Genomic DNA, 23,135 nt, shown 5'->3' on the forward strand with positions numbered 1-23,135 from the left:
GTCACCCATGTCTCTTCCTCCGGCGTCTTATATTCATCTGCTCAGGGCCTCACTCAGAGATAAGAACGATGACAACTCATTCTCATGCGCTATCACGCCACTGAGTACCAAAGACACCGCCAGATGACACCAAATCCCGGATAGCCCATCGCCAACTATCCCCAAGTCTTCTACGATCAGGCGAGACCCATTTGGCGACTTTCCGTCTCCACTTTTCTTCCTCGGCTCTCTGTCGCTTGATGAACTCTGGCCCAACGTCGAATTCCTCTGTGATGGGCCATTCCTCGGAGGAATCTCCACCACTTTGGTCATCCCAACCTGCAGAGCCATCAAGTTCGTTCGAACCGCTGGATACCGTTCGTCGATGTCTAGGGGCTGGCTTCTCTTGAAGGTCATCTAGACCAGCGAAAACATCATCACATTCGTCACGTACCACTGCAACTACATTGTTCCCTGGTTGGATAGGAGCAAGCTTGAGCCAGCACATCCGTTGCGGATCGAACACCATGTCACCCACAATTTGGACGCCTTGCATTGCACCCACGCTGGTAATGAGAGCAGGAGCAGCTTTAGGAGACTTTGGAGAGCATATAGCGTCGAATTCAGCAATGGCATTTTCGTTACCTTCCCAGCGGCATGTGACCGGGTTGTATCGCATCCCTTTGACAGCTAGAGAAAACAATGAGATGAATGCCTACGCCTTTCGCAGAGGTCAAGGAAACTCACATCTAGCTTCATTGACGCCTGATCCCATTGGCCTGATCAGATGCGGCCTGGATCCTGGCGTCTGCGCTGTCTTCCCTCGCTTACTCCTCAAGCTCAATATAGTATCCGTCCCGCGGGAGCTGCCCTGTGCTTTCCAATTCGTACTGAGCGGAACAAGAGGTCCACCTTCGCGATCCCTTATGGGGACCGACAAGGAGGCGATGCGCTGTTCCCGTGCAATTCGGGAAGCTGTTGTATCTCTAGCGAACCGGGGTGTAAAATCCTGCGGTCTGGAGGGACTATGGTTGGAAGGGACCGGGGTCCCCGTCCGTGATGGCGACCCTCCTGTAGCTTGGCCCAGCCGACTCCGTAAGGATCTTGGAGCACCATGTCCGACCGGGCTCTTCACAAATCGACTCTCCACAGATGCGGAGGTGGGCAGATCGTCAAACGCCTCTAGTTCGGTTCCATCCCCAAAATTCCGTCGACGGGTGGGCCGAGTAATCGTACGTTTGGCAGCGGCGGCCAAGGCTTCGTTACCGCTTTCACGGAGGCTGCGACCAGGACTGTTCGGGCGTGGAAGGCCCGAAATACGGGACATTGATCGTTGCAAAGTCATCATGTCACCCGAACTGTCGGAGTCGGGACGGCGAAGGTGCCGGGGAAACTTAACACTGACATGGTGGGATTGGCTCTGTGATGAACCTGCCGGAAGGAATGGTACCTGAGGTCTACGGTTTAGGCTTAACCTGGAGTCAGTCGTTGTCCGGTCTACCGGTGTCTTTGGCCGATTAACAGAAACAGAGGGTTGACGATTGCTGCCATCTTGACGAGACGGTGGTCGTTGGAAGGGTAGTGTCGGCGGAGACGGCTGCGCGGCACGTATGGCCGGCATGGACCGTTTCGTTTTCAAATGCTGAGGACTCGTCGTTGTCGGATCGCTTCTTAAGCCTTCTCTCGAGTTTCCTGACCCGAGAGACCTTCGGCCTACAGCTGAAGGGGTCGATGGAGGAGATGAGGTGCCTGTACTGGAGATAGATGGATGAGTTGAATGCCCTGCAAGTCGTGAATGCGGTCTTCGAAACTTGGAGATGGGCGCGCCGCTTTCCGAAACGGGCTCAAGATTGGAATGAGATCGATCATGGCCAGAAAGTCGTGGGATCCGAGTTCCACCAGGGGCAGGCTTGTTCGTGAATGTGATGGTTTTCGCGGAACGAGTGGGAGTGGACGGGCGGGCTATTTTGCGTTTGATGTTTTGATTTAAGGTCGGCTTTGAGGACGTAAACACATTACCATCTCCAATCTCGAGACCTGCAAAGAAGTCACTGTCTTCATGCACCGTGTTTGGCATCTTTTTGGGTTCTCGATAGTCTCCGGACTGTGAAATTCGGGTCTCCTGCCGCCTCTTCAAAGACTCTTCAAGGTTGAGGGGCCCATCGGGTAACACCAGACCATCCAAGACATCATCTTCGCTCTCGCCCGTCAGACAACTGGAGAGACTGGGACTGAGGGCCGAGACAGACGAGCTGTGAGTCGAACGTCCATCCCTCTTGGTCCCTCCGAAGCGAACGCCGATACTGCCCTCCGCCCACTCGATATCCAAATCGTCCACATTTTGGCTAGGGGCGTCGATAATATCTTTGGGTTGAGAGAGCTTCAAAAGGGAGTCGTCGGCTGGGAGTTCGAAATCCTTTTCAAAATCTTCAGCATCGTCATCACCCTCTGGAGAGCCCGCGAGGCTCGCAAGAGGGAGGGTCTGCAGCGACCGTGATTGGGCGACCTTGATGGTGGGCACATCTTGCCCCTCGAATGTGTCGTTATCGTCTCGATGCTTGTTCGAGGGAGAAACAGCTGTGGATTGCGGAAAAGCAGTGGGAGAACCTAAAGGAGAACCGACCGCAACAGAAGTCCGAGACTTGACTGGACTCGACAAAGACGAGCTGACCTGGCGGAGGGTCTCTGGAAATGCTTGTTCATCATGAGCTTTCAGCGCTAGTTCACCATCGGCGCCCGGCAGTTCCAAGTCCTCAGACCAGTCATCGATGAAGCCCTTAGCCTTCTTGCCGCCGAGTTTTTTGATCGTGCCACCGAGCAGAGCCGATCTGGGGACATTACTGGGAATGGGGATGCCAGCACTATGTGCGGAGGCAATCGCTTCTTCGGTTGCGGTTTCGTCGTTATCACGAAGCAAGACTTGCCAATCTTCATCGCCAGCATTAGACTCCAAATCCGAACGGGCCGACCGGCGCGACGAGATGGAGTCGCGATGACCCGAGCGTCGAATGGAACCGGTTACTGATGTTGCAGCTGACACGGCGTGGAATTGAATGTCATCGGTGCATTGCAGTTCTCCGTCATCATCCCAGCATTCAATCGACTCTCCATCCTGTCGCAGACGAAGAGTTTCCGCCTGCATATTGGAAGGAGCGAGTCGTAGGGTGCGATTGGCGGAACGAGGCGACCATGTACGTGACCAGTAGGGAAACAAAGGAAAATCCTTGAGAATGCTCGGGTCCAGGTGTTAAGAAATATTGGGCGCTGATGTTTGGCTTGATGGAGGTCCGAATGACATTCCTGTCGATAGGGACAATCTGGGTTGTAGCGTCCGGGGTCAACTTTTTCTTTTTTTGACTCGGACGACCGAAATAGTTAAATAACCCTGGATGCAAACTGGTCGCAAACTGCAAGTTCCAGCTCGAGATCCAGCTCGACAAGGCGATACCAGTCAGGGTGTGAGTAGAAAGAGAGGAATGGGAGCGGCTCGTGTGACAAATCGTGGTCGAGGCAAGTCACACGGAACGTTCCGCGGCGGTCCTGATAAAGGCGGGCAAGAATGTCGGAGTGAAATTGCAAGGTTGAAGAGGAGGCGGGTGATGGTAATGCGAATGCGGTGAAGAATTTCATTTAACAGGATGAGTAAGTATGGGAAGGCGGTGGCTGGCCAGGGAAGGAGCGATCCCTTTCTGGCAAGTGTTGAGGGTGGCACGATGGAGGAGGAAGGGACTGCGACTCGAGTCAGGGAGTCTGGGCGGTCACCGAGCACAGACTTCCCCGTTGTGGCATGCAGCGATGCTTGGGAGAGGCAGGTACGGAGTCCAGGGCTGAAGCGCAGAATGCAGCCAAATAATAATAATATGTCGACGGCACGCGCCAGACGCGTCACAGCCCCCCGCCTGCGTGAAAGAAAATTCCAAGTCATCATCATGACCATTTACCGGGTAATACGCCAGTACGTCAGAGACAATAACAGGAATTGAACTATAACAGGAGGAAACCATGAATAAAACAAAGGCAATAATACAACGATAACCTTTTAGAGCTTACGGACTAGAGAAGGAGGGATGTTCGTAACTTGGAACTGGTCCCACTCGTTTCTCGGGTGTCTCCATACTAGCCTACAGTATCCCAGTATGGAGTGCTATACTCTTATCTAATTTCCTGAACTGGTTGATGATTCATTCAAAAAATACTTACCCCTCGATAGTTTCATCTTACCCGTCGATCATCATGTCCCACCAGCCCTGTGTTCTACGTATCCCCAGGTCTGACGATCCCACCACGTTCGTCCTCGTCCATGTCTCTCGCTCCGGAAAAGCTGCCCTGGACCTGAAGCTCGTTGCGACGGAGGGTGAAAGTCCCTACGTCGGTGCAGGTGCCTCTCCACTGCCCCTTTGAAGAGTGTCATCGTCATGGCCCTCTAGCTAATGGCGTCAGCTCAGTGAAGCAGTCCCATCTCAAGAACCTCCGCTCGAAGAACTATCAGGGAAGTGATCATGAATTCGAGCAGATCCTCACCTCCGTTCTGGGCCAGTGTTCGCCTGCTATCAATGCGGAGGCTGGGGGGAACACCGGTCTCGAGGTAGGGGCCTCCATCCGCGGTTCCGGTGAAGAGAACAAGGAGATGGTCATTACTGTGAGGAAAAGGATCGATAGCATCACAGTATGTATATACATTGTTGGAACCAGCCATCGCACACCACCTTACTAAATGCGCATGTCCATAGCAACGAGTGGCCTCCATTACTCTCACGCAGGATGACGATCAAACTATCGAACTTTTCGAATGGACCGGCCTTATGATATCGAGAGCCGATGCTCTCAGACAGCAGATCTCGTCCTTAACCGATCGATTGAAAGCAGTCGAAGATACCATTAGGAAACTCAATGCCCAGCTCGAGGAGCTCGTCGAGGCCAAGAATGAGCACGAGAACCGGTTGATGACGAACTTCGTGCAGGTTTTGAACGAGAAGAAACTCAAGATTCGGAACCAACAGCGCCTGCTAGCTTCGGCCAAAGTTGACATGGGAAAGGGTGTGTCTTTATCCCCTCCTCATCAGCAGAAAAGTCGACGTCTGGTTAACCTGAGATTTTTCTTCTGATTTAGTGTCCGAACTCCGGGCTGCAACTTCAGGCCGCGGACACCGGCCTACTGAGACCAGTCGGTCTACCAAGCGCAGAGCGGCGGACAACATGTCAGAGGCCTCAGATATAGACGATGAATTTGAGAGAATGGATATCGTCCAAAAGGACCAAGATCACGATAATGAAGACGAGGTCCCAGATCTTGAGGGTCGGGAGACGCCTCAGCCTCTGGAGGAAGAGACCGGGACTGAGACGCAGGACGAGGATGAGGATATGGTATCTACATCTGCACCTGAAACTGATGAGAAGGATGAGAAGCGTGATCAGAGAATAGACAAATCAGGTCTCCCAAATCTCGCACCTCCTGCAAGCCCTCCACCCCGGAGGGATCTACCATTTGCTAGGAAGGCTGCAGCGAATGATCGGACAAAGTCCTCTGCACCGCAACGAAATCAGCCTGCAGAGTTTGCAGAGACAGCGGATGAGACGGGCGGTGAGACGGATGATGATGAATTGTAACCGTCATGCCTTGCACATCCTTTTCAGCTCCTCTTATCTAAGTCGTCAACTTGGTCATGATCTAATGGTGTTTTGTTTTGGTCAATCAATGATGTATCTATACTTAATTATCTTCAACGCTTGGACGGACAAATTTTGAGTGGCCTGACTGGCAATTCTTGAACTTCCTTTCGCGAAAGTAATAATTAAATCCTATTGCATTAGGCCTTATGTACGTCAGATGTCCATTCAGGTCCTGGTTCCATTCGATCGATCGATCAAGTTGAACTGTTTATGATTAATTGACTGTCCGTCTCCTTGTCTCAATCGATCTTCTACTCTGGCTCTTTATGATCTAGATTTGGTCCGATTTTATCTTATATACAAGTCCCACCGCTTAATCCTAATGGTCGAGAGATCGATTACACCCGCAAGGTCACCCTCGACACGGACACCTCTTGGGAGAGAAAACAACAGGAGAACGAGAACAGAGACAGCATAATGAAGAGTGGATGAAAATACAAGCACATAAGAACAACAACTCAGGTGGTAGAAAGACAAACGCCTAGACCGGAAATGACGCAATGATAAAATGGTCGTGAGGTGTTTTTAGCCAAACATTGCCTGAGAAGACATTTCACCCGCGGCCATGAAATTCGTCTCGGGGTTACCGGTAGCCTTGGCAGCGGAGCAGCGAGCCATCGTAGGGGAGCTATACCGCACAGTTAACAATTGATCGAAAAGGCGGGTGATTTTATGTGTAAGAAAGGGGAGAGGGTGGAACGAACCTTCGGGAGATTGAATCGGTGAAGTAGAAGTCTTCAATAACCTTCTTGAAAGGCGCTCCGCTCGGCTTACTGCCCTTATTCTGGTCTACCAGCTGAACCTTGCTTAAAGAACTCACAGAGGTGGGCTCAACGACATCATATCGGCGAAGCACAGGACTGATCTCTTCCATACGGTCACGAAGAGCTTCAACGTCGTCGTATGGAAGGGGTACCCCCAAGAACTCGCTGACAGCACGAATAATTTTCCAGTCTTCACGAGCAGCCCCCGGCAATGAAGTGGCCGCACGCGTCATTTGAACACGTCCCTCAGTGTTGACATAGGTTCCTGCCTTCTCAGTATACGCAGCACCTGGGAGGACGACATCGGCGAGCTGGGCACCCCGATCTCCGTGGTGGCCTTGATAGATAACAAATGCATCTTTGGGAATGTCGCTCGCACTGATTTCGTCGGCACCCAACAGCCAGACCATCTTGGGGGTTGTGTTGGCAACTTCTGGGGAAGGTGTGGTGAAGCCCACTTCGTACGCTCCTGCCCGAGAAGCCGCGCGCTGGAGCACATTGTAACCCTGCCACTCAGGGGTGTTGAAATTGGAAGCATGTTTCTCGACAAAGCTGCCCACTGTTTCGAAGATTGCTTTTGCGTCGGGATGCTCAGCGGCGGCGCTACCAACAATTATCATCGGCCGCTTGACCGAAGCCAGCTTCTTTCCAAACTCGCCAGAGAGAGCATTCTTTAGGCTGGTAAGATCATTTCCGAGGTGTTCATACTCGAAGGTGCTGTCGAAGGTCTCCCCAACAAGTGCAATCTCGAGATCAGAGCGCAGCCACCGTTTACGGATACGTGCGTTTAGGACGGCAGCCTCATGGCGAGGGTTGGTTCCGACCAGAAGGAGGGCATCTGCCTCCTCAATTCCGGCGATCTTAGAATTGAAAAGGTAGTTTGATCGCACGTCGACACCGTGGGCAATAGGCGAGCTGCCTCCAGGCTGGTCAAGCGCAAGATTGTCGGAACCTAGCCTGTTGGCCAGATCTTTCATCGCGACGAGGGACTCGGTCTCAACGAGATGACCAGCAACAGCCTTGAACTCATTCGCTTTCGGACTCAATTTCTCATAGGCAGATGCAATCTCGGTCAAAGCCTGTTCCCAAGTTGCGGGGGCAAATTTGCCTTCTCTGCGAATAAGTGGCGTCGTAAGCCTCTGGGTCTTCAATCCATCACATGCAAATCGAGTCTTGTCATTGATCCATTCCTCGTTGATGTCATCATTGAGTCTAGGGAGTATCCGCATCACTTCCATGCCCCTTGAGTCCACACGGATGTTAGAACCTAGGGCATCAAGGACATCGATGGATTCGGTATGTCGCAATTCCCAGGGACGAGCTCGGAAGGCATATGGCTTTGATGTGAGTGCACCCACGGGGCAGAGATCAATGACATTTCCCGAGAGCTCGGAGTCAATATTCTTCTCCAAATATGTTCCAATTTGCATGTCGTTCCCTCTCCCGGTAGTTCCAAGTTCTGGAGCGCCGGCAATATCGTTCATGAATCGGACGCAGCGAGTGCAATGAATGCACCTGTTCATTGATGTTTTGATCAAGGGCCCAATGTTCTTGTCCTCTACCGCACGCTTGCCCCCAATCTCGTGAAATCGGCCACGATCGGCACCGTAGCGCATCGACTGATCCTGCAAATCACACTCTCCTCCCTGGTCACAGATAGGACAGTCAAGCGGATGGTTTGCAAGTAGGAATTCCATGACACCCTCCCTAGCCTTGTGCGTTAAGGGCGAGTTTGTCTTGACGACCATCCCGGGTTGTACGGGCCAGGCACATGATGCCACAGGCTTAGGAGCTTTCTCCACTTCGACCAAACACATACGGCCTTTGCAATTGTTAGCCATGGTTTTCATCAGTTGACCATAGTGACCCATGCTTACAGTTCCCTGCAATTGACAGCTTCCTGGAAATTGCATCAGTATGTCACATCATCCCGAAGGAGGGGTAACTTACTCATGATAGCAGTATCTATATTTAAAATCAGCACATGTCCGCCGCCTTGCTAGGTAAAGTCACGTTACGCACCTTGGGATAGTTACACCGGCCTTCTCACAAGCCTGAATAAGTGCCGATCCCGCTGTTATCGCATGTAAGCGAACGGCCATTTCGAGGAAACAGGGAATTCCAGGTTACCTTCTATCGAGACCTTCTTGCCGTCTAAACCGTTGTTAGTCATCTAACAGTCACGTCCATGGTGTGTCTTCTTCATATGTCGTTTGCACGCACCGATCGTCAGTTCCACCTCGGCCCCTCGTCGCGTAGTTGTTGCAAAGGTCCTGGGGTAGTTGACCCTGGCGACCTGCCTCGAATGAGCGGCCGCACGAAGCAATTGCGGCCGCATTGTGTTAGAAAAACGCTATAGAAGATAGGACAAACAGAGAGTTGCTCTGTAGCCAGTTAGGAGGAGGGAGGGAATGGAGAAGCAGACGCAATGGAGGAGCTGGTGTTCTCAGTCAAAGCAACTGGGGAACTCTCGGGTTCTTTGCCAAGCCTGCCCGGTTGGTGTGTCTTCAGTGTCCCAAATCAGCGCCTCCGGATTGGCTCGGTACTTCGGAAGGATAATTTATCCATTCACAGTTCAATTTCATCTGTTTTGGTGTGTGTTGCCAGACCTTTCTTTCTTTTCTCTTTCTACTAACATACTCATTTCACGGACATGATTATTGTAGGTGGTAGGAAAGACCCTTCGTCAAAGAAGGGCCGATGGCTTCCTCCTCTGCTACATGATCCAAGAACAACTTTTTTTTGCACCGAGCTGGAGCGACTGAGGGTGTCTCAATCTTCGCGGTTGAGGCATCTTATGACGGGTCTGTTCCTTACCGACGGTTGCGACATCTCAGGTTAAGTTGTTCACCCCGCTCGAGCGGACCGAATATGGTAGATGACTGCCAGATTCATTATTCTTCCATTTCCCCAGCTTAGCCCAACATGGGACTCGCGGTAGACAGCTGGTATTACAACAACGTTGCAGCCCAGATTTCACTTTCTATTTGATATTAATAATTTTGCTATCTCACGGGATCTCTTTGCTGTTCCCAGAAGTCAGGACTATTCTTGCTAATGTTCATTTTCGCTATTGAATATTACGTTTCACGGTGCTCTCTGAGTGAGACGGAGCTATTCTCATCTCTGCTCGGGTGTCCGAGTAATAGAATTCTATAATCTCACGTTGCTGGCAATTCTGTAGAAATACACGTCCATCTTTCAGGACCGATCATCTGCTGCATACTTGGCCTCCCAGAAGGCCCTGAAATGCTTCTGGAGACCTGTCTCGGAAATCTCGTCGACCTCTTTTGGCGTCAGTTTGAATGTGAGAGCACGGAGGTAGTCCTTGAGCCGAGATTCGTTTCTGCTGGTTGTAATTGTGATAGTGCCTCGGTCAAGTGCCCATCGAAGGGCGATCTCGCCTTCACTGACACCATATTTCGCAGCCAGCGATGACAGTATACCATCCACCGGCCCACCTTTTGCTCGAGATACTGGTGTGAGAGGTGCGTAACAGGCTGTCGCTATTCCTTTCCCATGCTGAAATGGTAAAAGGTTACCATGTTGGAGGTATGGGTGGAATTCGATCTGGTTAATAGCGGGGGGGATCTTGGCTGTCTTCAGTGTAGCCTCAAGTTGAGGCTGGGTATAGTTTGACACTCCGATTGCCCTGGCTTTTCCGGACTCTTTCACCTTCTCCAGGGCAGCCCACGCTTCTTGGAGATCCTTGTCGGATTTCGCGAAAAATGGTGCGTGAATCAAATATCTGTTCGACAAATTGCATCAGCAACAAAACGGCTCAAGGAGGCAAGACAGACTAGACGTGAGAAGCGGGCTCACATACAGATCGACATAGTCGAGCTGAAGCTTCTTCAAGCTTGTGTCAATGGCGTTAGGAATATCGGTTATATTTTTGTAAACCTTGGTTGTCACAAAGAGCTTTTCCCTTGCAACACCACTTTCCTTGATCGCGAGACCCAACTCAGGCTCTGTGCCGTAAATCTCTGCACCATCCAAATGGTGGTAGCCCAACTTGATGGCAGTCTTTATTGACTCGACAAGCTCGCGATTGATACTGGTATCACCTGCTTTCTTGTACCAAGCAGTGCCAGTTCCAAAACCCAGCTAGGAGACTAATTCAGTGACCATGCCGTGTGGATTCCCTTTTGAGGAACTTACCACCGGTATGGAGACGTCGTCAGCGATTTTCACAGTCGGGATATCGACCGCGTTGGCCATCTTGGTTGAAATCTGACGTAAGATTTGACGGAGCCTCACCCAGTTCCCGGCCCTGGACATGGATATGAAATGGCAGGAAGGAGAGTGTGGATATTACCATCCTCGTTCGGCAAATTTATAGATCCTCTTTGGAGGGACGCCGGCTATATCATGGCTGTCTATCTCCGATTACCCCACTTACTTTTACGCCATCCTTGGGCAGGTTGCACAATTCACTTTCGGGATCGTACCGAACTGGTTGTAATTATTTGATCTCATTAGTAATGGAAGGAAGTTTCCAGGATGATGCAGATCGGATGACAAGGATGGCGCGATGAGCAGAATGTTATTGACGTATAATAGTGACAGAGGTGATACTGCAAAAATTAATATGATTGCAGCAATAGTATGTAAAGGCGAGGCATAGGCAAGTGGATTTCCGCAACAACATATGGGAACAGGAAGTATTCATATTAACTATGATATCCCCATGACCTAGCGCATGCGAAATGATGTCACGCATTGCCTCCTGACGGACTGCGGGCGGGGTCGGTCCGGGGCCGGAGTGTAGGGTCGGCTGCATAATAATTAGTGAGAACTTGGAAGATATCCATATATGTAATCGACTAATAACCAACAGGCTCGTTTGCCAGTTTCTGTATTCTATTTACCTTTCAATTCTGTTGTGGTTTCCTGACGACTTCGGCTTTTGTATATGTTTCGTTACAATCTACCCCGTCATTCACGGAGCCTTCAGAATCGTATCAGACAGATGGCATCGCACATTTCCAACGAGGCAGGGAGCTGGACAGCCGGGGTCACGTTAGCAGAACTGCCAAAGTCGCATGTCTTTACCTCCAAGCTCCCTCCAGACCCGGCTTTTGAAACGCCCGAGTCGTCCCATAAAGCACCTCGAGAGACCTTGGGTCCACGCCTCGTAAGAGGGGCCATGTACACGTTTGTTCGACCAGAAACGGCCGAGGAACCGGAGCTACTTGGTGTGAGTCCCAAGGCAATGGAAGATATAGGCTTGAGGCCTGGAGAGGAGCAGACGGCGGACTTTAAGGCGTTAGTGGCCGGAAATAAGATCTTCTGGAGTGAGGAAGACGGAGGAGTTTATCCTTGGGCACAATGCTATGGAGGTGAGTGGTCATAAATTGCAAATATCCGAAGGATCTCCTAACACATAGAAGGTTGGCAATTGTTAGTTCCGAGTTGCCGCTGAGTTTTTTCTGCCTGGTTAGTTGACACAGACGCAGTGGTGACTGGGCAGGCCAACTTGGAGATGGAGTGAGTGTCTTCAGTGTCACAGAAGGTGACTGTAATGCTGACAGTGCGGCAGCGTGCTATCAGCCTGTTCGAAACTATCAATCCTAGGACAAAAGTCCGCTACGAACTACAGCTGAAAGGTGCCGGGAGGACACCCTACTCGCGATTTGCAGATGGAAAGGCTGTCCTTCGGTCGAGTATTCGTGAATACATAGTCTCTGAAGGTCTGGACCTTGATCATTACCCAATATTTACTCCTGTTTTAACTATGTACAGCTCTCCATGCTCTTGGTGTGCCTACAACCCGAGCTCTCTCCCTTACTTTGCTCCCTAAGTCCAAAGTTCTGAGAGAGAGGATCGAACCGGGCGCTATAGTAGCAAGATTTGCCGAGAGCTGGCTCAGGATTGGATCTTTTGATATCCTGCATGCACGCAACGATCGAGACCTGATTCGGAAGCTGGCGACTTTTATAGCTGAAGACGTCTTTCCGGGATGGGAATCCCTTCCAGGACGGGTACCTTTGACAAAAGAAGGTGCTTCTGCAGATGAGGTAGATAACCCAGTCAGAGGTGTTCCACCCGAGGAGATTCAGGGGAGCGAGGGAGCAGAGGAAAATCGATTTGCACGACTATATCGAGAGATTGTTCGAAGGAACGCCAAGACTGTAGCTGCATGGCAAGCTTATGGTTTCATGAATGGGGTTTTGAACACTGATAATACGTCAATATACGGGTTGTCGCTTGATTTCGGCCCATTTGCATTCATGGACAACTTTGACCCTCAATATACGCCCAACCATGATGATTATTTGCTGAGATATTCATACAAGAATCAGCCTTCTATCATCTGGTGGAACCTTGTGAGGCTTGGAGAAGCTTTGGGCGAGCTTATTGGTGCAGCTGACAAAGTAGACGACGAAATATTTGTTACCAAGGGTGTGACTGAAGAATACGGTCAGACTCTCATCAAACGTGCCGAAACGATAATTGACAGAACCGGCGAAGAGTTCAAGACTGTTTTCCTGAACGAATACAAGAGACTGATGAGCCGACGATTGGGCCTGAAGACACAGAAGGAATCCGACTTCCAGGATCTTTTCTCTGAATTGCTTGACACTCTGGAACGGCTAGAGCTTGATTTCAATCACTTTTTCAGAAGGCTTTCAGAGGTGGCTTTGAGCGATATCGAGACTAATGAACAAAGGAAGAATGTTGCACGCATCTTCTTCCACAGTGAGGGAATTGGTGGGATTGGGAATACAGAAGAGTCTGCCAAGGAACGCATTGGTAAATGGCTAGAAAGCTGGAGAAATCGCATCCTTGAAGACTGGGATCTGGACAAGGATAAGGAGAGACAAGAAGCGATGAAGGGCGTAAATCCGAAGGTAGGCATGATTGTCAAATAAATCCCGTGGTAACAGGAAGTGGATTTTCTTAAGAGCGCGGAGCTGACATGTCTTTTAGTTTCTGCCACGATCTTGGGTTCTGGACGAGGTCATCGAGCGAGTCGAACGTAAAGGAGACCGAGAGATCCTTGGTCGGGTTATGCACATGGCTCTTCACCCATTTCAGGACAGATGGGACTTGAACAGAGAAGAGGAGGAACGATTCTGTGGAGATGTGCCTCGATTCAAGAGAGCAATGATGTGCACTTGCAGTTCGTAGAATTCTTTCTTTCTTTAGCTGGATGTTATGCCGATTCAGGCATTGAATATGTGTACATACATTCGATGTCAGATACAATTTCCTGAAAATCTCTATTTTTTTTATATAGATAAATTTGCAGTCCCATCGCAACTAAGCAGCTTTCTTTTTCTTTGGAAGAGTGCATGTAACTTGCACGAAAAAGAAAGAAACTAGAGGCACTACGTCAAAAGACCCTGGAACGAAACAGAAAAGTGGCATTCGTGAAGACTTTATTATTTTGGACTTGGCTATAGGTGAATGACCAGTAAAGAAAGATGGCAGATTTGCCCAACCAACCATCCATTTACTTAAGAACTGCGCATCTCCCATACAGGCTTCATGATCATTTTTTCTTCGTGCGTCAGGATTCGAGAAAACGTTATTTTTTTTTCTTTTAAAAAAATAAGACGAGAAATGAAAGGGCACATGGTAAGAGATGATAAAATGGTATCTTGATGCCATCGTCTCCTCTGAAAAGCTCCTTCTGCTAGACAAGCGGCTCATGCTGTGTATCTCGGATAAAGAAAAAAAAAGCAAGGAAAATAAAAAAAAAAGTGTTTGGAGATACTAGAAAGTGAGGAATCACCAGACTCTCTCTCTCCTCTTCCTGGTCGTAACCTGCCCACAAGCATGTAATCAACCGTAATAGGCAAGTTCCGTGTTATACCTATTTTCGTCTAGTTGGGACAGGCGGCCTGGACATGGCCAGGCTGCTTGCATTTGTAGCAAACACGTTCGCCATTGGCTTCTGTAGGGCAGTCGCGAGAGACGTGTCCGACCTCGCCGCCTGCGAGAATAGATCGTTAAACGGAGATACACCCTCGATGAGCATGAACAAGTGGAAAACATACAGTTATAGCATTTCTGGCCTTGCATGCAGTCGCGGGCCATATGGCCAAACCCGCCGCAGGAGTAGCAAGTCTGCTGACGACCTCCGAAACCTCCATGGCCGCCTCCGTAGTTGCCTCCCCCGGGGCAGTTGCGAGCAATGTGTCCGACTTGGCCACATTTATAGCATTCTTGCCCTCCGGCACCGCTAGAGTAGCTGCTCCCACCGAAGTTACCGCCAGCACCGGCTTGGGGGCATTCACGTGAGAGGTGTCCTGTTAGACCGCATCTGTAGCAAGCCTTGTCCTTGGGAGCTGCAGTGCATTCCCGGCCTAAAATGGATGTCAACCCCCTCTTCATTTGATGTGGACATAAAGGATTGACTTACTGACGTGTCCCTGACCTACAGAGGGTGACTTCATTAGGACCCGTTTGCATTAACCTCACCGGTGATGCAGAAACGTACCACCACAGTTATAGCTGAACCACGCTTGGTCAGCTATTTAAACAGAAGAGTAAAGAGGCACGCGAGTCCTACATACCAAGTAGGAGTGCCTTTCTTAGGACAATCACGAGCCTGGAACCAAGTCACAAGTGAGCTTTCCCACTTCCAAAAAAAAAAAGGGCTTGCGAGGATTGTTACCTGGTGAGAGGCATCGCCACCTGTGTACAACGAATGTCAGTAGAGAGCTAAAAGCAATTGGTGGGGGTAGTTCTAGGTAAAAAGAGAATTGTCGAGGATAATAGAATAAGTGACAATAATGGCAAATGCAACTTGACTCAAGATTTGAATATTGCTATAGCCTCAGAAACAGGAAGGGAGAACCATTGCCTACTTCATTTCACTGAAGCGCAGCGGAGTGCAAAATTACATATCTGCATACATGCAATCGTGACACGCGGCAATAAAGGCGCCACGATCGGAAAACTCACAGTTGAAGCACCCACGGCTCCCAGCTTGATAGTCCATCTTTACTCGACGATGCAGTTGACGTAGTATAAGGAACCTGGGTGGGGTGAGTCGGGAGGCAACCTGGTTGGAGATCCGGAGGTTAAAAACTTCAAGAGAGCGAAAGCTAAAGAGGGTCGATGATGCGGGGAAAGCTTTCAGCATTTCCTGTACAAGTCTTACCTCGCTTTGGCAGTACCAAGGAAAGAGACTTCTGCCGAGTTTGGAGCGGAAAAGGTAAAAGTGAAGGGATGAAGAGTGGAAAAAGAGTGAATTTCAGAAAAGATAGAAATTGCTGGCTGTGTGGAGTTGCTTTAGCCTTTACCGCACCGTACTCGCTCTAGTGGTTCAAGCTTGCAGGAAGCGGCACGGTAGTAAAGAGCGATGAAGGCGATTTTCAGTCAGATAGGGGTTAGATATATGAGAATTTTTCTTTCCATTTTTGTCAACAGGAAGCGGCATCACGCTCCATGTGAGAGAATTCACGTGCCCTTCTGCGCTGTTGCTGTGTCCACGCCAGCTCGCTGATCAGTGTTTGATACTCTGCATACCTAATTTTTAACCTCGTCAGTGTTCATTCGAGATTTGCTGCTCGGGCCATCTCATATCCATTTGTTGGTTAACTTAATACTCTGCGATAATCACATAATGTGACCAGTGTCTCGTAGCCTGGTTACATACAGGCTGGTTTCTATGGACTGTTGTTGCCATGTCCTCCTATTTAGAGTGATCCACACAATGGTCTGTCCGTATTCTCACGCTCCTCCCGAAGACCTCAAAAGAAACAACGATATGTCGCTCGAGTGCCGAATCTGATCCCATGGAGTTCTAAAAACACTGAAAAGAGCAATGCCACACACAGGCGACAGGACTAAAAACAGAAGGCGTAAGAGGGATATGAATTTCTGTAGATCTCATAAATGGCCCAAATTCATCAATGATTGTTGATACTCGGGCGAACTGACCGGATTTGACTGCGTGTATATAGCACTTCCCAAAGGTACTCTCTCATGGCTCACAAGGTAGCGTACGGCAGCCATCCTTCCGAGTGGAGCCAGGAAACATCGCTTTATGGATGTGCAGATAGTGTGCTTCATTTTTTTTCTTTTCCTTTTCCGCTGCCCCGGTTCAGTCTCAAGAATGGAAACGTGATTGAGGATGGTTGGGTTCTCTGCAGAGTGTGTAGATGTGGCTTTATATGCGGAGGTAGTTGGCGCAAGAGTGCTGCACCATAACGAATCTAGTCAGGTTGCCAGGGTCCTTTGCAGGCTTTTTAATCCCAATAATGCATGTGCTCCGGCTTCTAGGATGCCATGAATTACATACCCCGATCAACGCTTTGAACTTACCCCAGCAACTGGGGACCTGCATTTTGCAGGAGGGATTAGTAGTGGCATCTCGAACGGAAATCTCGCTTTATATTGACTATAAAGCATAATGCGCTATGCTGGTACCATTGCCAGTCCCCCTCTATTCTATGTGAAGTCGTAACACTCAAGTAATTGAGTCCCGCGTCCTCGCTCACGTAGCACAACTACCTGCTCATCGTCAAAACCTACCCAACCTCCCATACGAGCTGCTTCGTCTGGTGCATCCTCAGGCTCCCTCCTAAGTTCCTGGCGCCCCCAGTTGATGGCTTCAGACATTGTGCGGAATTCAAAGGGATTTCTTTGCGATTTGTTCTCAGGGATAATCTGGACGCTGCTTTCACCTTTCAGGGCCCTCCGCGAAGCGCTTGGAGATGATATTACCGTTTCAAGTTCCCATATCCGGATCTCGTTTCCCCGCGAGCTCACAGATACTGCCTTTCCACGGTCGCTGACTTGCACACCTGAGACCGACGACGTGTGACCCCATAGACGCCGGGCACCTTTGATGGCGAGTTTGTCTGAAGAGGAAACCACGAGATACATGGTCAGAGTGTTGTCCTTATGGGACGTAAGAAGATAAGGGTGAGAGTAAGAGAGCGAAGTAGGAGGCTCATTGTGCCGTATGGATGGATTTGATGATATCGTGGAATATGGGGAATCCACAGGACGTTTCGTCTTTGTACGCTCGATTGGCGTCTGCATGTTCGCGCTATATTGAGAGTCGATAGTTGTGGCTAGTCGCGAGCTGAGATGTTCGCCGTCGTGGCTAATATGGAGCTCTTGAATCCCTATGGACCATCCGCAGCCAATATGGTAGAAATTGTAGGCTATGGATGCTATAATCTCGGATGCCGAAGACCGGATGGAGAGGGACATCGGAGCTAAGATGTTGTTGGCCTCGAGAGAGGCTAACAACCGAGGCGATTCCACGGTCTTGTCAGGGCTTGTCGCTCTCGGAGACGACTTGTACAAGGACAAAACCTTGTTCTGTGATACCATCAATAGGTATGGTGGTGAGGATGCTATTGCAGTAACAGCCCCAGCGGTTGATGTGACGTTAGAATAACGCAGTATAAATTTCGACTCGACAACGTCCAGGTCATAGACATCGAAAGTGCCATCTTCAAATCCTACAGTAACCTCAATACTGGACGATGATGATCCCTGAGTTGCGGAAAGAGCGCTGGGAACGGCCTCAGATTTCAAGAATGAGACACTAGCGAGGTATGTCTTGTGATATTTGATAGACCATGCTCGTAGTCCATGCTTCATATCCGCCGTAAACACGAACCCTGAGTGGAACCCGACCAAGACCGGCGGAGGTGGCAGTTGGGCTACTTCAACCTCTCTGACTCGACAGGTTCCCTTGGACCAGTTGTGCCTGATACGATACTGCGTTTTCCAATGCGTGACTTTACCATCCTCCGCAAGATGGCTATGGCCTAGCCACTTTGAGACTTTTGGAGAATAGCCAGTCCCTGAAGAAAACTTTGGATGTTTGAAATAGGGTAAACGGCGTGCCCTGGGCAAAACCCATCGAGAGAAATATTGCCGCTTCCATAATTCCGAATCTCCCGCCAGAGCATGGAATCGACGTGACAGCCTATCCCGACATTAGTAACGAAGGGATTTGTGCAACAATGTAAAAGCAGAATACCTTTGACAGACAATGAGCGACGGTATCGGTAGAAACGACAGGATATGAAGGAGGATTTCATCGCTTAAGGCCGACAGACGGTCTACCTGATCTACCTCACCGCCGCGGTGACGTTTCGAGGGAGGCGAATCCGCTTGTTCATCGTCCCTACATCGTTTCGACATGCCGAGGGCAAAGTTTCCTCCAAGCAAAAGTATTCGGACACTCGGAGATCAGCGTGTTCAAACAGGATCCCTATTTTTTAGAGAACTGCAAGTTGGCGAACTCATGAATAGGAGGATGGCTAGGTCAAGATGCCTGTCGGGCCGTGCCACATTGATCGCTTATCTAAGAAGGTTGTGCGGCGATAAGACCCGATAATCAGCTGCGCCTTGCCTAAATGGGCAATATTCCCCAAATTCCAATTCGGCCCGCGTTACGACGCGTTGCCGGAGCGCGTCTCTGGCGGCAGCAACGCCGATGTGATAGGATCAACTCTCTGCTGCAATTCCCTGGTGTATATCTTATTTTCAGGTGTTTACGTCCTTGATGCTGTACTCTACGGATGGATATATTTCGAAAACTTCAAGCGTCGCTCGCTGAAGATTTCGAGCAGTTCTTTGACCAGGCTTACCGAGATTTAGCTGTTGAACTTGCTGCTCGTGATGCGAAAGTCAAAGACCTTGAGAAAGAGATCGAGCTCTCAAAAAATGCTCAAAGAAACGACGCTGCGCGTATACGAGAGTTAGAGCATCAGATTTCTCGTCTTCAGGAGGACCTACGCTGGCAGGATATAGGACCCCAGGATCAGAGAGCGGTCGACGAGAAGTTGGACGAGTTGCAAGAGACGTACGATCCCGACAGACTGATCAAGTCTGTTCATGAAGCCGGTCCGGATAACCTCGATAGCAATTTTCGCCAGGCTCTCGAGCAGCTTGAATGCAGCTACCGTGCTTTATACGAAGACGTTAGAACTCTTCTCAAAGTAACGGGTTCCCTCAGGACACAAGTCAAGAGACATAAAGACACAGTCGCTCAATGGCAGCGTTGGCTTTCTCATAAGAAGTCGGCTACTCCTGTCGAAGGGTCTGCGGATAGAAACGGACGCTTTGACAGAACCTCGAAAGCCCTACGAGGCCCTGAGAGCTTGACAGATGGCAAGCTGGCATCATCGCTTTTGCAGGGGTCAGCATCGGACGTATTTCCACAAGGCGTCGCGGAAGCACCTGCCCAATCTTCTAATTCAGACACTGATTCATCAGTTCCGACGGTCACAGTCGGTGAGAATGCTGTTCGACAACGAAGATCGCCTTCCTTGCCTCTTCAATCAGATCCTATTCATTCTTCGCCACAAGTGAAACAGGAAGGCGATGAATATTTGGGCGTTGTTATGCTGAATGCGCCTGGATCGGATCCGTTATCGACACAGTCTGAGGAGCCGATTACCGGCGATGATTGTCAACCCCATAATGCTCCATCTGCTGCGCCCACAGTTGTGCGTGTTCAGTCATCTAAACAGAATCCCGAAGGTATCGACGCTGAAGATCACGCCCAAGTAAGGCCTATTAAGATAAAGAGCGAGGACCTATCTTCAAGTCCGTTTCAAAGCACCTTTCAAAGCCGGGAATCAAATCCTTCAGGAACGCAGGATCTGGATGACGTCGGTAGTTCTGTGAAGACTCCAAAAAAGCAATCCTTTGTTGTATTCGAAGAGCCATCCTCGAGCCCCCGTCAGCAGGTCCGGTTTAGCCGGGATCAACAAGGCCTTCGTGCACTTCAACCGAAAGACAACAACAAAAAAAGTTCTGACCACGCCGTTCTATATTCCGCCTCGAAACGAAGAAAGGTCTCCGAAAGGGGCATTGCTGCAATACCTGCTGTTACAGAGGACGGCGAAGATGAAAACTTCGATCCCCCCAGAAAACGTAAGATTGAAATGTCTCGAGATGACCTTGAACGTGTGCCACATTCTGCATCTCGAAATCCAATGGCGCACCGGCGACTCGATGATCTTCTGGAGACACCTTCACTGAAACGTCAGCTACTTTTCCAAGGATCTGCAGTCTCGTCCCGAAATCGGAGCGATTCTGGTGGTTCAGGATCTCGGAAGGGCCGGTCAGAACGCAATCCGTCTTCAAAAAGTCCGTGCGGGTTTGATGGCTCCTCAGGATTGCAAGTACCAAAGAGCCGTATCACATCTAATACCGACGATTTCGAACCAGACAATGGTGAGAGACCGGAAGATGTTTTTAGAGGTGTTCCGTACAGAGCACGACCGCTTGAGGCTCTCGACCTGAACTGCTTTAAGATCAACACAGAAAGGAATGATGGACTGGATTTTGCTTTCAACGAGGTGGTCCGCAAGCAAGATCGGCGGAAATGTTTGCCTGGCTGCATGCGTGCAGGTTGCTGCGGAGACAAGTTTCGTGCCATGGCACGGGCCAGTGTTCAGTCGGCGGAGGTAGACCGTCGAATATTGGAGGAATATCTTGGCGATCAGAAGCATGTTCTTGACGAACTCAGTGACCGGGAGCGGGAGGATCTGCTTGTTGAAGCAAAGGCCAGGTTTCTGGCAGACCGATATGGTAGACACAGATACGCACATGAGCGTCCTCGTTCCCCTCCGGGGTTCTGGCGTACGGATATGCCGAGCACGCAGGAATTGGCCAGAGATCGAGAAGAGGCAAAAGCATTGGAAAGAGAAAAGATCAAAGAGCGATATAGAGAGGCCATGCGACCTGGAGGGCTCTGGAAGTTTGCTGATGAGTGACAGCCTTTATTCCATAAAATTCAGCGGAGCTGGTTGTTCCTTTGCTCGGTCTGGCCTCGATGTAAGTCCTGGTTTTTGATATACATATTACAGTTGTGCTGGATGGCTTCTACAAGGAGAAATATCGACTAATTTCAGCAGCTCTTCGCTTCTCCTGACTTTGTATTTTCAATTCTTTCCTGGCATCACTGGAGTTGTGAATGGGCTCAAATTACTTAAATATCAGATATATCTCAGTGACTTCATTGGTAAAGCTTTTTCATAGCCTGCCCCTTCTCCCGTCTTCGGCGATTTTCAGCACTGGTTTCAGCTTATCTGGTTGGACCCTGTCCCACAAGGAGCCCTTGCCTGCTGCGATCCCTTTCTCGGTTTCCTTGATGAACCACTCCTCTGCGGTCCTGATCCTGTTTGGATGGATCTCGTCTAGCAGCTTATAGTCCCGGCGAACGACACCCTTATTCCCGCCAGAGTGTTTCCACAGGTTCCAAAAGCCCGTGAAATTCTGCCTCACAGTCATCGATGCAGGGTCCCTGGAGTCTGTATTGTACCCAGCCCCTTGGGAAGCGGCCTTACTCAGGGGCCCTGATTCCCAATAGGCGTCCAGATCGATGTCGACATAGCGCGCAGGATGGCCGGTGACCTTCTCGAAGGCTCTTGCCAATTCATGATAGTCGATGTGATCAATGGCTACCGCGAGATCCAACCCGTTTGCCCGGTCCTGGTGATCAAAGAGCCAGGGGACGTAGTACCCACAATCGTCCAGCGCGACATGAGGAACAGCTCCTTGGCCTAGAGGAACCTTCCACGTTACAACACCGCCTTCTTCGACCGTTGGAGTCATCGGAGTGCCCTTAGCGATGGACATCTCCATATACGGTCCCGTGGTGAACAAGGCCGCGCCCATACGAGAGCTATTCTGCTGATTCTGGGCAAGGATCCATTCACCCACGCGGCCCTTGCCGTCGTAATGTCCACAGCGGAACTTAGGATCGTAGCCACCTTTCTTGTAGCCGTAGTCCAAGTTGCCGTACACGAAGAACCGGATGCCTTCCTCCAGCGCGATCTCGTAGCTCCGGATGGCCTAGTAGATCTCTGCCTTCTCGCCACAGTTGAAGCCGTCGATGTTGACGAAGGCTCCCTCGCAGCCACGGTACCCCTTACGCAAGTCTGCTTCGCTCGCATACGTGCCCTCGACGAGGTCAACGTTCCCCAGAGCGACGAGCGCCTGTGCACGTGCCGAAGTCGGGTCACGGGTCAGGACGCGACAGTGGTACTTTTTGTCCTTGACGAGCGCTGTGATGACCGGTATGCCTTGCGCACCGGTTCCGCCGATGACGAAAATCCGCTTGGCTTGAGTAGTCATAGTAAACTATATCAATGTGGGTTAGTCCAGCAGGATATGTGATAAGTATATATATAAGAGAGAGTGCTATCTTGCTTGCTGATGATTTGTATTAGAATGAATTGTCTGCATGGCCACCATTTATATAGAACAAACTCCATCTTACCAAGCACAGCAAGGAACGGTGCTACCAGCAACATAATAAACTGATGAATAAACAGAAAATCCTACTTCTGCTTGACTAATCATGTAATCATTTCCGAGAGACAAAAAAAGGGACAGATCCCATTAGTAAATTCCGGACCTCATTGCACGGGCTTCCCGGGATTGGGATAGATTGGGATACAAGAGTTTCAAGAACAACAGAGATCTCAAAATCGGGAGTATCACCAGTAACCAAATATATATATAATGCAAGACAAGGAGAATCAGATCATTACGAGACACAGCAATTCAATTGCATATATCTGGGAATCCCACTATGCATAACTCAATGACACGATGAATAATATAGAAATAAATGGAATCCACACCGAAGGCCGGGCTGATTTGTGATCATGATTGATTGATCACTATTCGGGATAGATACACCATTGATTAATAATCAATATTACTCAATTTATTTTCTGGGGAGTGGCACTATTATTGGATATTTAGTAAGACTTCGTAAAA

At 49.8% G+C, this 23,135-nt stretch overlaps 10 protein-coding genes across 10 annotated transcripts; 3 read left to right on the forward strand and 7 right to left on the reverse strand.

Annotated features, from left to right (window-relative positions):
• Nucleotides 1-82: 82 nt before the first annotated feature.
• On the reverse strand, nt 83-3,121 carry VTN77DRAFT_3283 (uncharacterized protein; the record flags this gene model as incomplete). Its single annotated transcript, XM_069419214.1, has 2 exons — nt 83-669; nt 727-3,121. 2 exons carry the CDS (start codon nt 3,119-3,121, stop codon nt 83-85), a joined length of 2,982 nt encoding a protein of 993 aa, XP_069278552.1.
• Nucleotides 3,122-4,212: 1,091 nt separating this feature from the next.
• Nucleotides 4,213-5,586, forward strand: VTN77DRAFT_3284 (uncharacterized protein; the record flags this gene model as incomplete). The annotated part of the gene is made up of 4 exons (XM_069419215.1): nt 4,213-4,357; nt 4,425-4,645; nt 4,710-5,016; nt 5,090-5,586. 4 exons carry the CDS (start codon nt 4,213-4,215, stop codon nt 5,584-5,586), a joined length of 1,170 nt encoding a protein of 389 aa, XP_069278553.1.
• A 588-nt stretch (nt 5,587-6,174) lies between these two features.
• VTN77DRAFT_3285 (uncharacterized protein) lies at nt 6,175-8,751 on the reverse strand (the record flags this gene model as incomplete). The annotated part of the gene is made up of 7 exons (XM_069419216.1): nt 6,175-6,277; nt 6,354-8,235; nt 8,291-8,313; nt 8,364-8,378; nt 8,436-8,487; nt 8,544-8,567; nt 8,637-8,751. The coding sequence occupies 7 exons, from the start codon at nt 8,749-8,751 to the stop codon at nt 6,175-6,177; spliced, it is 2,214 nt and encodes a 737-aa protein (XP_069278554.1).
• An 863-nt stretch (nt 8,752-9,614) lies between these two features.
• Nucleotides 9,615-10,694, reverse strand: VTN77DRAFT_3286 (uncharacterized protein; the record flags this gene model as incomplete). The annotated part of the gene is made up of 3 exons (XM_069419217.1): nt 9,615-10,161; nt 10,240-10,520; nt 10,575-10,694. 3 exons carry the CDS (start codon nt 10,692-10,694, stop codon nt 9,615-9,617), a joined length of 948 nt encoding a protein of 315 aa, XP_069278555.1.
• Nucleotides 10,695-11,385: 691 nt separating this feature from the next.
• Nucleotides 11,386-13,547, forward strand: VTN77DRAFT_3287 (uncharacterized protein; the record flags this gene model as incomplete). The annotated part of the gene is made up of 6 exons (XM_069419218.1): nt 11,386-11,755; nt 11,807-11,816; nt 11,873-11,903; nt 11,956-12,106; nt 12,159-13,267; nt 13,347-13,547. The coding sequence occupies 6 exons, from the start codon at nt 11,386-11,388 to the stop codon at nt 13,545-13,547; spliced, it is 1,872 nt and encodes a 623-aa protein (XP_069278556.1).
• A 698-nt stretch (nt 13,548-14,245) lies between these two features.
• VTN77DRAFT_3288 (uncharacterized protein) lies at nt 14,246-15,366 on the reverse strand (the record flags this gene model as incomplete). The annotated part of the gene is made up of 7 exons (XM_069419219.1): nt 14,246-14,355; nt 14,420-14,728; nt 14,785-14,799; nt 14,863-14,876; nt 14,939-14,973; nt 15,040-15,059; nt 15,330-15,366. 7 exons carry the CDS (start codon nt 15,364-15,366, stop codon nt 14,246-14,248), a joined length of 540 nt encoding a protein of 179 aa, XP_069278557.1.
• A 734-nt stretch (nt 15,367-16,100) lies between these two features.
• Nucleotides 16,101-16,442, reverse strand: VTN77DRAFT_3289 (uncharacterized protein; the record flags this gene model as incomplete). Its single annotated transcript, XM_069419220.1, has 2 exons — nt 16,101-16,250; nt 16,311-16,442. The coding sequence occupies 2 exons, from the start codon at nt 16,440-16,442 to the stop codon at nt 16,101-16,103; spliced, it is 282 nt and encodes a 93-aa protein (XP_069278558.1).
• A 378-nt stretch (nt 16,443-16,820) lies between these two features.
• On the reverse strand, nt 16,821-18,536 carry VTN77DRAFT_3290 (uncharacterized protein; the record flags this gene model as incomplete). Its single annotated transcript, XM_069419222.1, has 2 exons — nt 16,821-18,318; nt 18,373-18,536. The coding sequence occupies 2 exons, from the start codon at nt 18,534-18,536 to the stop codon at nt 16,821-16,823; spliced, it is 1,662 nt and encodes a 553-aa protein (XP_069278559.1).
• A 380-nt stretch (nt 18,537-18,916) lies between these two features.
• Nucleotides 18,917-21,121, forward strand: VTN77DRAFT_3291 (uncharacterized protein; the record flags this gene model as incomplete). The annotated part of the gene is made up of 1 exon (XM_069419223.1): nt 18,917-21,121. One exon carries the CDS (start codon nt 18,917-18,919, stop codon nt 21,119-21,121), a length of 2,205 nt encoding a protein of 734 aa, XP_069278560.1.
• A 259-nt stretch (nt 21,122-21,380) lies between these two features.
• VTN77DRAFT_3292 (uncharacterized protein) lies at nt 21,381-22,484 on the reverse strand (the record flags this gene model as incomplete). The annotated part of the gene is made up of 2 exons (XM_069419224.1): nt 21,381-22,202; nt 22,251-22,484. The coding sequence occupies 2 exons, from the start codon at nt 22,482-22,484 to the stop codon at nt 21,381-21,383; spliced, it is 1,056 nt and encodes a 351-aa protein (XP_069278561.1).
• Nucleotides 22,485-23,135: the final 651 nt, after the last annotated feature.

Source organism: Rasamsonia byssochlamydoides, assembly GCF_041956645.1.
Source record: "Rasamsonia byssochlamydoides strain NRRL 3658 unplaced genomic scaffold VTN77scaffold_23, whole genome shotgun sequence".
In the NCBI taxonomy this organism is placed as follows: Eukaryota; Fungi; Ascomycota; class Eurotiomycetes; order Eurotiales; family Trichocomaceae; genus Rasamsonia; species Rasamsonia byssochlamydoides.